The sequence below is a fragment of the Gracilinanus agilis genome, chromosome 5 (assembly GCF_016433145.1).
Source record: "Gracilinanus agilis isolate LMUSP501 chromosome 5, AgileGrace, whole genome shotgun sequence".
Lineage (NCBI taxonomy): Eukaryota > Metazoa > Chordata > Mammalia > Didelphimorphia > Didelphidae > Gracilinanus > Gracilinanus agilis.
This window is the reverse complement of record NC_058134.1, coordinates 21,029-34,739: the sequence shown is the minus strand read 5'-3', so window position 1 is coordinate 34,739 and position 13,711 is coordinate 21,029. Positions and strand designations below refer to the sequence as shown.

Sequence of the window (13,711 nt, the reverse complement as noted above, 5' to 3'; positions counted from 1 at the left end):
GTTAGATTGACAACCAGGGATTAATTGCTAACCATAGGATTCGGTTTCTGTCTAAGGTGCTGAACTTGAAGGATGCTAACAATATTTCTAATTCTTAGACATAATAAGAATTATGTATACAATACGTGAAAATTGGGCAAACTGTTGACGGGCTAAAGTGAGCTGCTCTACCACTCTCTGCCTATTTAAGGGTACACTTTTTACATGATTTATATTCTGTTACCCAGGTACAAAAATTCATAGAATCAGAATCCTCTTTCCACTGCATCATAGTGTCTCTAAGAATTGAGTCAAGTAAACTTCACCTTGGAAGGATGAAATAAAGATATTAATAATCATCAGCAATACAATGATTTAAAAAAACTCCCAGGAACAAATAAATAAATAAGTGGATGAATGAATAAAAGATTAAAAAACTGATGGACTCAATCAAAATGCACCAAAAGAGAGAATGGAGGGGGCAGCTGGGTAGCTCAGTGGATTGAGAGTCGGGCCTGGAGATGGGAGGTCCTAGGTTCAAAATCTGACCTCAGACACTTCCCAGCTGTGTGACCCTGGGCAAGTCACTTGACCCCCATTTCCCACCCTTACTACTCTTCCACCTATGAGCCAATACACAGAAGTTAAGGGTTTAAAAGAAAGAGAGAATGGAGATCAAAGCAGACCATTTTTCATTATTTCTTCATAAGTTCTTTTTCTTGTGTGTGTTATACATGTCTTCTTTTATAAAATTAAAAACATGGAAAAATGTATTGCATGATAACATATTATGTGTAATCTATATCAAACTGCTTACTCAGAGAACTGAGATGGCAAAATGTCAGAAAATAAAGATTAAAAATTGTTTCTACATATAATTGAAAAATATAATTTAAAATTACTGGAGAACAATAAAGATAATAATAATAATAATGAGATTTATAACTATTTTGAGGCTATAATTCACATTTATAGAATTTAAGGTTTACAAAGCACAACAATTCAATAAATGGGTCATTCAAATGTTATTGCCAGTAAGTATAAGCGATCTTTTATAGATGGGGCACCAACCTGCTGCCTACTGCCACTTCTCTTTGTAAATTTTGCAATGCATATGCCTCCCTTACACACCTACCATTCCTCATCTTACTGTATTGTTATTTTTGTACTTAAAATCATTGAACAATAGGGGTAAAATGGATCTTGTCAATCCCCATGCCCAACTTTAAATTTTGCAGAGGCAGAAACGGAGGCCAAGAGAAAAGCAGTTACATTTCCCAATATGTATGGCAAGTAGATGGTGTAATTATATCTCCTGCCTCCTACTTCAGTGGCCTCTAAGATTACTACATCATATCTACTTGTCTTAATTTCTTCCCTACTAAACTATAATCTCCCTGAGGTGAAGGTACTTGTCCTACATATTTTTAAATGCAATTTGTACTAGACTAAATGTTCTCTAAGGTCCCTCCCAGTTCGAGACTATATGATCCTTCCAAGACTGTAATAGAACATCTGTGAGAAAATAATTTAATTAATGTCAGTCTATTGTTATTTACATTAGTTAGAGGTGAATACAATCAAGATAAATGATGTCTCATCCAGAATTACATCTTCTGGGAGACCTGGAATCTATTGATGACCTTTCTGAAGGCAGCATTAACCTCCTTGTTCCTCAGGCTGTAGATGATAGGGTTCAACATGGGGATAACCACAGTGTAGAAAACAGACACCACCTTGTCCTCCTCGAGTGATTTTCCTGAGTTGCTACGCAGATACATAAATGTGAGGGTCCCAAAAAAGAGCATCACAGCTGTGAGGTGGGAGGCACAAGTGGAGAAGGTCTTGGCTCTGCCTCCAACTGACTTGACATGTAGGATGGCCCTGATGATAAACAGGTAGGATACCAGGATCACTAGAGCATTGGCCAAAATCACAAAGTTGCCGAAGAAAATAATCAGAATTTGGCTGGTGGTGGTGTCACTGCATGAAAGTTGTAACAGAGGTGGGAGATCACAAAAGAAGAAGTTGATCTGGTTGGGCCCACAGAAGGAAAGTGTGAATGTGCAGGCTGTGCGGAGGATAGCTCCTGACAAACCACCGCCATAGGCCCCTGCCACCAAGCCCCAACGAGTGCCCAGTGTCATGGCTGAGGAGTATAGGAGAGGGTTACTAATGGCAACATAACGGTCATAGGCCATCACCGCTAACATAAAACACTCTGTGCCAGCACAGACTGTGAAAAAGAAGAACTGAGTAGCACAAGAAATGTAGGAGATACTTGTCTTGCCAGTCACCAGGGTGACCAAGATCTGAGGAACAATGACTGAAGAGTAGCAAGCATCCAGGAGGGAGAGGTGGCTCAGGAAGAAGTACATGGGGGTATGGAGACGGGAATCCAAGCAGATCAGTAGGACCATGCCCATGTTGCCCATCAGGGTGATGAGATAGAAACTGAGAAAAACCAGGAAGAGAATAACCACCAAGTTGGGATGGTCAGTGAAGCCAATGAGGATGAACTCTGTCACAGTGGTATAGTTCTGCTCAGCCATTGACTCCACTACTGCCTGATTGTGTAAGGGAAAGAGTGTCATTAAAGATCCTGTGCCTGGCACACCATAATCATCAATAGCACTGTGAAGGAAATCCAATTAGGAGTTAAGGGAAACTTTAAGGAATGGATAATTATCTCATGTAGGATTAGGCAAAACCATAATGTAGACATGGGAAGGGAAGAGTGATTGCTAGTGGTGGTAGAAAGAACAAGGTTCTCAATCAAGAACTGAGAAAGCCAAAACTGAAGAACAAACATGTAATATTAATAATAATAACTAATATTTATAGAGTACTTACTTTGTGCTAGACAGTATAATAGGTACTTTACAATTATTATCTCACTTGACCCTCATAATAGCCCTAGGACGTAGCTGCTGCTAGAATCCTCATTTTACAGATGAGAATATTGGAACAAAAAGGTGAAGTGATTTTACCAGAATCAGTTAGTGTCTTAAGCTGTTTTTGAACTTGGACCTTCCTGAATGCAGGCTTCTTGCTCTAGCTACTCTACCAATACCAGTTTATATTCAATGCTCACAAATCTAATGGTATAACACAATCAGGAAAACAAATTACTGTAGTGGGGCTTCTGGCTGAAGAGTCAGAAATGAATCTGGAGGCAAAATCTGGAGCATATAAAATGAGTTAGTAATTTTTTTTCAGAGTGTGGATGAAAGGGACATGAAGTGAAGGAAGGAGAGAAAAAAGAGAGGGAGGGAAATCTATTTTCCCATAGGAGACATTCCTAAGAGCAATAGATAGAAGTTAGTAAGATTGCAATTTCTTTTAAGAAAAAAGTTCTAAGAATTATAATCCTCCTGATCTGTCTTGACAAATAGTGAGAGCCCTGTCACTGGTTGTCTCTAAATTAAGTGCAGGAGACTACCTAAGAGGAGATCCTTGTTTAGATAAAGATTAGATCAGATGACATTTGAGATCCATTCCAACTCTGAGGTTCTGCATGATTCTAAAAGGAAGCAGAAACTGAGACCTTCCTTACTAGACAGACATGAAATTGGAAAGACCAGTTTGCTGTGGTTAGCTACATGCTTACTTAAGCAGTGAACCTCTTGAGAGGAAGGACTGCATTTTTCCTTTTTTTTTTATTCCCCAGCATTTAGCACAGTTCCTGACACATAGTAGGTATTTAATAAATATTTCTTAACTAACTGTTGAATTCTTTCAGTACAATGTTTGACCTTCAAATTCTTCTCCCTTGATCCAACCATATCACTGGCATTCTTCTTTCCTTACACTTTCTGCCTCAGGGTTAAAATGATCTTTATAATAAATATTGAGACATTTTCCCAGCTCCTTAGCAACAATGAGGAGCAACTAATCTTTGCTACATCCTTCTTCAAATACACACACACACACACACACACACACACACACACACACACACACACACTAAGCTGGGGTTATTCCCCCACATGTCATTGGAAAAAACTCAAGTTCCCCATGGGACAGTCTCAATTTCCATTTTATCCCCTTCGAACATCAAATCCACTGCTTTTCTCTAGCCTTCATCATTGTCTACAATATACTCTATGACATTACATTAATAGCCCAAGGCAGCAAGTTGTAGTACTACCTTCACTTCTGGCTTGGTGTGAACTTAGATAAGACACTGAAATTGGGTTTCAATTTACTCATTAGTAAACTGAGAGCAATGATCACATTATCCTTCCCTAACCCCTTCAAATTCAAGTTTGGATAATTTAAATTAAGGCCAAAAATTTGGAAACTGATGGGAGGTTGTTCTGATAAAGAAAAAAAGGGAGAATCATTTAACAGTTGGAAATGGATTAATATTTTAAATACTCCATCTCACCATACAGTGGTGATCCTATGTTGCTTTGGGCTAGGATAAGAGAGCACAGGCTCTGGTAGCTTCTACCAATCTGGCAGGAGTTTGTATTATAGCCTGGCTACAGACTGTTTTCCAAGGAAAAACTTAGAAAGAAGCTCATCCCTAGAAAGTTGAACATCAGGTGACGAGTGTCTTAAACTATAATAAGTCACAAAGACTATTTATTATGATGGGAAATAAGTATGACGAGTTCATGGGGGAGAACACAGATTGAAGAAATTATAAATCTATCCTGTACTAGAATATTTAAAATAATTTCCATCAGAAGTATGTTGCTATTTTCTCTTGCAAAAATTCTAGCTACTACATGATCAATCAACCAATGAAGTATTATTTATTAAGTTCCTAATATGTATCAGGCACTGTGCTAGATGCTGGGGAAACAGTTGCTATTCGCAATAAATTTGCATCCTAATTATCAAATACATGTAAGCAAATATATCCTCATGTACACATTTTCCATAAATAATATCTATAGAAAATACAGTCATTCCCCCACACACTTTTGATCCCTATGGCATCAATGAAGGATTTACAGTACCTGTGTTGGGTAACAGCCCTTTCTCAAGTTTCTCTCAGGTCACAGGGTGCCCTTGTAAGACACTACCTTTATTTTCTCATATATTCTCAGTGATACAATGGTCCAAGGAGATCAGCTCCATGGAGGGTTACACACTGAGGGTAGAGTCACAAGAGATGTAATTACTCATTCTCCATTTTCCATTTAACTACTGAACTCTAAATTCCAATGACGTTTCCCACAAGTTGATAGTTGAGATGGCCAGGGCTGGCTAATAGTTTGGATAAATGTTATTTCAGATGACATCTCAATGGAATGACTCATCAACATCTTTGACGGAATTGTTCAATTCAGCAAATAATTGGATTGATTTTCCCCTCCCAGTTGAAGAAGTGTGTGTCTGCATGAAATCCACCATAGTCCAGGGGAAAGTCAGAGTGGCAGTGACAGCTTGTCTTGCTGTATAGCAAGGGGTGTTGTAATTGCTACTCATGATTGTTGTTGGCAAGGCTTTGTTATTAAATTCCAGAAAGATATGAGAAATAGGCTGCCAAGCTTGAGGAGAAAGCCAGCAGAATATCTGATTCAAGGCAAACCTCTTCAAGGAATTCATTATCTCCTTTCCAGAGAAGAGGGAAGAATCTACATCTTGGGAAATCATAAGACTCAGGAGAGCTTCTGGCAGCATACTCATGCTGTCACTGCTGGGAGGTGGTCTATGGCCCCTGTGAAAGTGAGAGCTGTCAATGCCTTATTGTCAATGCCCTACCCTTAAAGTTGTACCAGTGGACCCACAAACACAATAAGGACACCATATTCTGGATGAATGGCATCTGAGTAGGGAGGCTAAGGCACATGTCCACTGCAAGAAATGTATTTCTCCCATTTCACAGATAAGGAAACATGCTGAGAATAATTTCCCCACAATTATTCAGTGTTCTTCCCATTAAAATGCACTTTGTCAGTAAGTGCATCTTGAAGACATGACGATCACAGAAAACTATTCCATCCTTCTCTATTACCATATTTTAAAATCCATGTTGTCAAGGAATCATTCTTCATATTCAATCTTATTCTCTCTCATGCTTTAAGTCCTTTCCCTCAGTTTCAAACTTATTTAATCTATCCTGTCTTTCTAAATGTAATATCTTCAGATTGAGCCCAGAATTGGACTTGTTCCTTTAGTAGCCCCATAAGAGACTGAATTGAAGGATCATAGAATTAAAACTGAAAGGAAATCCAGAGGTCACTGGGTCCAATCCTATCATAAAAGGTGGGGAAAGAAGATCATAGAGGTAAAGTTACTTGTCCACACTCACACAAGTAGTGTGATAGACCTTGTATTCAAAACCATGTTTTTCACTTCCAAGTCCTCCATTCTTTCTACTATATCATAATGTCCTCAATCATAAAATAAGAATTGACAACATCAATCATCAGAAATCATCCAGTGAAACATTTCTTAACTGAGTCACAAATTGGTTAAATGACTTATCCAATGTCACAGGAGTAGTAATAAAGCATATTTTAACCCACACACTAGACTCAATGCCCTATCCATTGTGCCTATATATTTCTATTTTTATATTGAGATTTTTTAATTTGAAACACATCTTTGCAGATTTATGTTAAATTTGTGGTCATCTATATAGCCTTAGAAATAATTTCTTCCAAAATAACTCTTTGTCTTTCCTCTGGGCAGAATTGTGTAGATGCTGATAAAATGGCCTCAGTGCAAGATAACATTCTTATTGCTCTACAGCTGAGATAGAAATTAGCCACTGAAGAATGAAACTTTAAGGCTCAGCCTTCTTTTGATTCTGCATTTAATTCAAAATGCTTCCTCAGGAACATAGGTTTGAGTATTCGAAAAAATAACATATTTAGTCAGAGGATCATGAATAATGGACTAGAAAAAATTATAAAGGTCATAGAGTTCAAACTATTTTACAGATAAGGAAAACTGAGGGTTAGAGAGGCTAAGTAATTTGCCTAATCACACAGCTAACAAGTGTCACAGGCAAGATTGAAAGCTAGGTCCTCCTGACTGAAAGTCTTACACTCTGTCCAAGACCTTAACTAAGGTCTTTTATTAACTATTTAATACACTTGAGACCTTGGACAGCTCACATCAGTCTTAGAGCAGTTTCCTTATCAGTCAAATGGATGTAGTAACTTTTGCATTAGTTGCCTAACAGAAACTCCTTAAGGAAAGTGTAGTTTTAAAGCTTTAAAGGACCATGTAAATTTGAGTTATTACTATCTACACCTCACACTCTTAACAAGAGAAGGGATTTATTAATTCAGGGAAACAGAGAAGGAGGGAAAGGTTCTAGGTTTGAGGGTGAAGGAAAGGTTCTAGGTTTGAGGGTGACTTGAAAACTATCTAATATCTTCATGGTGCTGTCAGAATAGCTATCCCCCCCCCCAGAGAGGAAAGCCTCTGAATAAAACTAGTTCTCTCTAAACTCCCTCACAATCTAAACTTTCTCTTAAAATCTAATATTAACAAGTCCAAGATGGTAAAGATGGTCTTGATTGTAGATCAATTGTAATTGTTTAGGGATTGGCTGTGACACTACTTGCAAGGTTTTTTCAGAGTGCTCACAGCCTTTGGGAAACAGTCTGGTTAGAGTCAGTAATGAGTATTTAGCAATGAACCACCCTGAACTCTGGGTTAGAGATAAGCTAAGCTACAGAGAAGACAATCCTGCCCCTTTCCAGACACCCAGCTCCCTCTGTCCCCCAAAGAGTGAGTCTGTCAAGCTGGGTGTCCTGCTTTTTATACCCACATTCTTAACTGCCCCAACTGCCCCCTCTCCTGGATTTCTGGGGGTACTGTAGAGTTCTGTGAGGCAGTTAAAATTATACATGTTACAGAGTATTGGATGCAGGGTTTTGGTTTTCAAAAGATTATTACAAAAGTGAATAATATGGATATAGGTATCAAGTGATAATACATGTATAACCCAGTGGAATTGCTTGTCAGTTCTGGAAGTGGGGAGGGAAAAAGGGGAGGGAGAGAGCATCAATCATGTAACCATGGAAAAATACTTAAATAAAAATACTAATAATCAAGGAAATGTTGAAGAAGGGATCAGTCACCAGCCATAGCCTCTGGAGCCTCTTGCATCTCTGAAATTGTCTTTTGGTTTGAGAAAGGCACAATATCTCTGGGCTTCAATTTCTTCATCTATAAAATGTGAAAACTGTACTAAATGAGGCATTAGAATTGCTTTTGGCCCAAAATGACATAATTGGAAACAAAGGATACATATTCAAAGGGAAGGGCTTAAACTTGATTAAAGTACCAGCTTCCCAACAATGAAGGCTATTCCCAAAGTCAAATTGATTACCTCAAAATCCACCGTCACTAGAGTTCTTCTACTATACTATCTTCTTGAATCTTGAATGGATTGCATAAGAGTAAGGACCCATTCCTTACTCTTATGCAATTCATTCCTGCTCTAACATTCAGAGATGTTCAAATTTTTTGTAAAATATCGGGAACTTTTCTAATTTCTTTATTTTTTTATTGCCCATGAAAAACACACTGCCATATTGGTCAGTGTTTTGAGAATACTCTCATACAAAACCAAAATCCCAAAATAAGATCAAAGATACACTGATGTGAAGGGCAATTCCAACAGTTCTTTTTATGGAAGTGGATAGTATTCCCCATCATAATTCTTTGAGGATTGTCCCAGATCATTGCACTGCAGAAAATAGCCAAGTTTTCACAGATACTTTCCAATATTTTTGTTATTGTGTACAATGTTCTCCCAGTTCTGCCTGTTTCACTCTGCCTCAGTTTCCATAGATCTTTCCAGCTTTTTCTGAAATTGTCTTGCTTAAAATCTTAAATAAAATACTAGCAAAAAGACTACAGAAAGTTATCACAAGGATTATTCACTATGACCAAGTGGGATTTATACCAAGAATGGAAGGATGGCTTAATATTAGGAAAACCATCCACATAATTCACCATATCAATAACCAAATGAACAGAAATCACATGATTATCTCAATAGATGCAGAAAAAGCCTTTGACAATACTCACTCCTACTGAAAATACTAGAAAGTATAGGAACAGAAGGCTCTTTCCTCAAAATAATAAACATTATATATCTAAAACCATCAGCAAATGTCATCTGCAATGGGGACAAGTTAGAAATCTTCCCAATAAGATCAGGAGTGAAGCGAGGATGTCCATTGTCACCTCTATTATTTAATATTGTACTAGAAACACTAGCAGCAGCAATTAGAGAAGAAAAAGAAATTGAAGATATTAAAGTAGTCAATAAGGGAACTGAAATCATTTTGCTTATCATTCTTATAGCAAAACAGTATTCACCAACATATACCACAATTTGTTAGTCATTCCCCAATTGATGGACCTCCCTCAATCTCCAATTCTTTGCCACCACAAAAAGAGCAGCTATAAATACTTTTGTACAAGTAGGTCCTTTCCCCCTTTTTATTATCTCTTTGGAATACAGACTCAATAATGGCATTATGAATCAAAGAGTATACACAGTTTTATAACCCTTTGGGTATAGTTCCAAATTGCCCTCCAGAATAGCTCCTCCTCTTTTCAAAATTATCCATCCAGAGTAGCTTCAGTTCCATTTGGGACTATTCCTGAGGATCCCTGAACTCTGTTTCTTTCATTCCAACTATTCCATCCACTTTCCATACAAATGATGAGAAGGATGAGGGGAAGGGGGAGGTGATAGGGAGAGAAATGCCTCCTAAGAGAACATTCAAGGGAGTTTTTCTTGGAGAAAAGAAAATAAAGGTCAGAAATTGGTGGCTGAGTTATAGGGGGCTTTTTGTTCTGTTTTCTTTCATTTGGTAGAGAGAAGATAACTGCCTTGAGATGTGCGAACAGACATAAGGCAGAAGAAGTGTTATAGCTCTTCTGCTTTGTTTCCTAAAGACAATATGAATGGAAGTTTCAGGGAGGTAGATTTTAGCAAATGAGAAAGAAGACTCTAAAAATTGGAACTATGTAAAAATGGAGCTAGTTGTTTTGAGATATAGGAAGTTTCCTCATCACAGCAAGTGATCAAGCAAAGAATGAATGACTATCACCAGTTTGATAGAAGGTATTGCTGATTATGGATGAGGGGACAGAGATAGCTCATAGAGGTCCCTCCAGCTTTGACCACATTTTTATAAACCAATGAATGTTCTAGGGGCTACCCCTGGATTAGGTGATCTCTAGCTGAGGGTAGAGGGCAGTTTCAGTAGCAAAGATTCATTAGCAAACAGAGCATGGTAATGGGTTCTTCCTATATATACTTGGTGATTTCAGGCTCAGAGGATGCCTTGCCAGTGCCTAGAATTTGGTTCTTCTCTGAGTCCCTAGAGCTTAGATAGGGATTATTGCTTTTAGGAGGCTTAGAAATAAGCTTTGCTCAGGACTCTGGCACCATGCCCACTTTGCTCTTTCCCTGGAAGAGTTTCTCTTAGTGGATGCAATTTGTAAATCGTCCCTTTTAAATGTTATTCAGGTATGGATTATGACATAATCTGACAGACTTCAAGTCACTTCTCCCCCATCCCATCACTGGCTGAGCTGGAGCTCTCTGAAGCACCAAGACCTTCATCCTGAGTAGTAGCTAGAGGCTGACAGACAAAGGATTCCCCTGTGCTATTCCACTGCCAGGCCCTGACATTCAGGACAAGTGCTAATCTCCCCCACAGAATGAGCCTTCCCTAAAACCACCTGATAAGATTTTAATGAAGGATTCAGCCTGGGCTCCCTTACAATTTCAAGCCCATCCTCCTTACAAGCCTCCAGGGGATAAACACAGCCTGAAATCTCCAAAGTAAAAATTAGGTTGAATAGCATGTGGGCAAAACTGGTCTCAGTGTTCTCCAGGTGCTGTCCTCATGGTCCCAAGAGGGCTCACCATACCCTGGAAGAAGAAAAGAAACAATCATATCTGATCCATCCCTCAAGAGCCACTGGGCAAATTTCTTTATCTCAGACTGTCTGGCACCATGGGTATCCATGGGATCACCTCCCCTAATGGGAATAAGCCACAATGGGATTGAAGTCCAGGACTCATTCTATTGTGGAATGCGGGAGCTCAGATGGACTACAGAATGAAGCTAGCTGTAAAAATAAGAACAGTCCCATTTCCATGATAGTCTTTACAGTGCTTCATAAATCATTTTCCTTTCTCATAATAACAACTCCGTGGGGAAATGGCAAGTGTGATTTTCTCTATTTTATATATGGGGAAACTCAAAGTTCAGAAAGTTAAGTGGCTTAGATGGCCCATAATCTACTATACTACTATGCTACACATAATCTACTATACTTTATATATATAATACTGTGCTATATTGTTATAATATTGTGATAAATATTTATATATAATATATTATTTATATTATACCATAATCTACTACTACTACAAAAGCTACTATAAAAGGAGGTTAGCTGACTTCTCCTATGTCACTCAGTTGGTAGTGGAGGTGAGGGTTTTTTTAAGACCCCTTAATCTTTTTTTTTTCCTTTTTTTGTTTAGAATATTTTTCCATGATTATATGATTCATGATCTCCCTGCTCTTTTATCCCCCCTCCTGAAATTGACAAGCAGTTCCACTGGGTTATACATGTATCATTGTTCAAAACCTATTTCCATGTTATTCATATTTGCAGTAGAGTGATCTTTTAACATCAAAACTCCAATCATATCCCTGTGGCACTAGATGATCGATCACATATTTTTCTAATGCATTTCTGTTTCCACGGTTCTTTCTCTGGATGTGGGCAGCGTTCTTTCTCCTAAGTTCCTCTGGATTGTCCTGAGTCATTGCATTACTACTAGCAGTCTATTACATTTGACTGTGCCACAATGCATCAGTCTCCGTGTACAATGTTCTCCTGGTTCTGCTCCTTTCACTCTGCATCACTTCCTGGAGGTCATTCCAGTTCCCATGGAATTCCTCTAGTTCATTATTCCTTTCAGCACAATAGTATTCCATCACCATCAGATACTGCAATTTGTTCAGTCATTCCTCAATCAACGGATACCCCCTCATTTTCCAATTTTTGCCACCACAAAGAGCAGCTATAAATATTTTTGTACAAATCTTTCTCAGAGGTGAGTTTTAAACTCAGTTCTCCTGTTACCAAATCATTCTATTGCATCACCTTGATATTTCTGTTTAATCAGTATCTGGTTGCAGAGGACTTCAAACATGTCCCCATGAGAAAGGTAGGTTGCGCAGAGGTTATCTTCAGGTGGCAGATGAAGAAACTGAAGCACATGGGAAGTAGCTTACTTACTAAAGGGCACACAATGAGTTGAGTGGGGAAGTCAGGGCAAGAATTCAAGTCTTCTGGCTCTTCAAACTATTTATAGGTATCACACTCCACCACTCCTGCCCTGGATATTCTGTGAATCATTGGGTAGGGGACAGAATCACAGTTCTCCATCACCCTGTCTATTCATGAACTTCCATCAAGTATTTTTCCAACCGGCTATGCCCATCCAAATGCTATATATAGCTGAACTCAGGAAGGTTTCTTTCTAGAAGGAAGAATGGACTGATAAATATTTAACAACTGGGGATGAAGGAATGAGGAATTGTACACAGGGTACAATTTTCAATTTAATCTGCAATGCTGACATTTTCTCCCATGTTTAAGTCTAGAAAACTCACCAGACAATAAACTAAGTCATGATCTGTAGCAATTGCCCATTTGTGAGGTGTAGATAGTCATGCTGAAAATTTAACAATCAGACCTTTGGGCTAGCTCTAGCACACTCCTGAGGGGAAGCCTGGCATCATTGTAATTTTAGAAGGAATAAAGAGTCAAGGAAGGATAAAGTGAATTTTTTGTGAGTTATTTAGTTCAAGAAGGAGAAGAGACAGTTTTGGGAAGGAGTTCCAGGTTAGAATTTGTTTTTAATGTGGATCACATGTTAGTGTGAGTGAAGAATTGCCCTCCCCGACTTGTGACTAGCTCTCTAATCTGTTTCAAGCATCCCTATCCCCTGACTGACCATTCTACCCTCATCCAGACTGCTAAGTTCATTTTCTTTAAACATTACCTTGATCAGGCCACCCTAACTAAAAGTCCACAATGTTTTTTTTATTGCTGAGAGGCATGAGACAATGCCTGATATTCAAGTCCTTCCTCAATCTACCTCTTCCCTAAATTTTCAATCTTATTTATTACTAATCTTTAAACTCAATTGAACCATTAGTATGTTGGGGTTACAAAAACAATGGTGGAACAGTTCCTGCCCTCAGGGAGCTTAAATTCTAATGGAAAAGACTATGTATTATACAAGTGTGTACAAAATACATACAGGGCCATTTGGGAGGGTAAGGTGCTATGACCAAGGGTGGGAAAGAGAAAAAGAAAGACCTCATATGGCAGGTAGCAATTGATCTGAATTTTCAAAGAAACCAAGGCTTCAAAGAAGCAAAGGTGAGAAGGGAGCACATTCAAGGCTGGGGAAACAGCGCATGCAAAAGCATGGAGATGAGAGATCTACAAAACTATTCTTACCACAGTTCCTAAAAAGGGCCCTGTGTTTGCCTGTTTCCTCTTAAAAGGCCCTTTCATTGCTGTTCATAGTATCTACTGATAATCACTGCTACTGGGGAGGCTGAAGGTAGTGAATTTCATGGCCTTGGGAATTTTGAACTTTAGTAGACTAAGATAATCTTATTTGTAACATTAAAATAGCCAGTTAACTCCCTCCCTCCTTCTCTCTCCTCTCCCTCCATTAGAGAAGGTATCATAAGAAAAA

The 13,711-nt window shown here is 38.5% G+C and overlaps 1 protein-coding gene across 1 annotated transcript; it reads right to left on the bottom strand.

Moving 5' to 3' along the window:
* Positions 1–1,586: 1,586 nt before the first annotated feature.
* Positions 1,587–2,576, bottom strand: LOC123249450 (olfactory receptor 9I1-like). Its single transcript, XM_044678474.1, has one exon. It carries the CDS (start codon positions 2,571–2,573, stop codon positions 1,587–1,589), a length of 987 nt encoding a protein of 328 aa, XP_044534409.1. The 5' UTR covers positions 2,574–2,576.
* Positions 2,577–13,711: the final 11,135 nt, after the last annotated feature.

Coding starts and splice junctions, on each gene's coding strand:
- LOC123249450 (XM_044678474.1), bottom strand. CDS start 2,573: ATGACACTCTTTCCCTTACACAATCAGGCAGTAGTGGAGTCAATGGCT.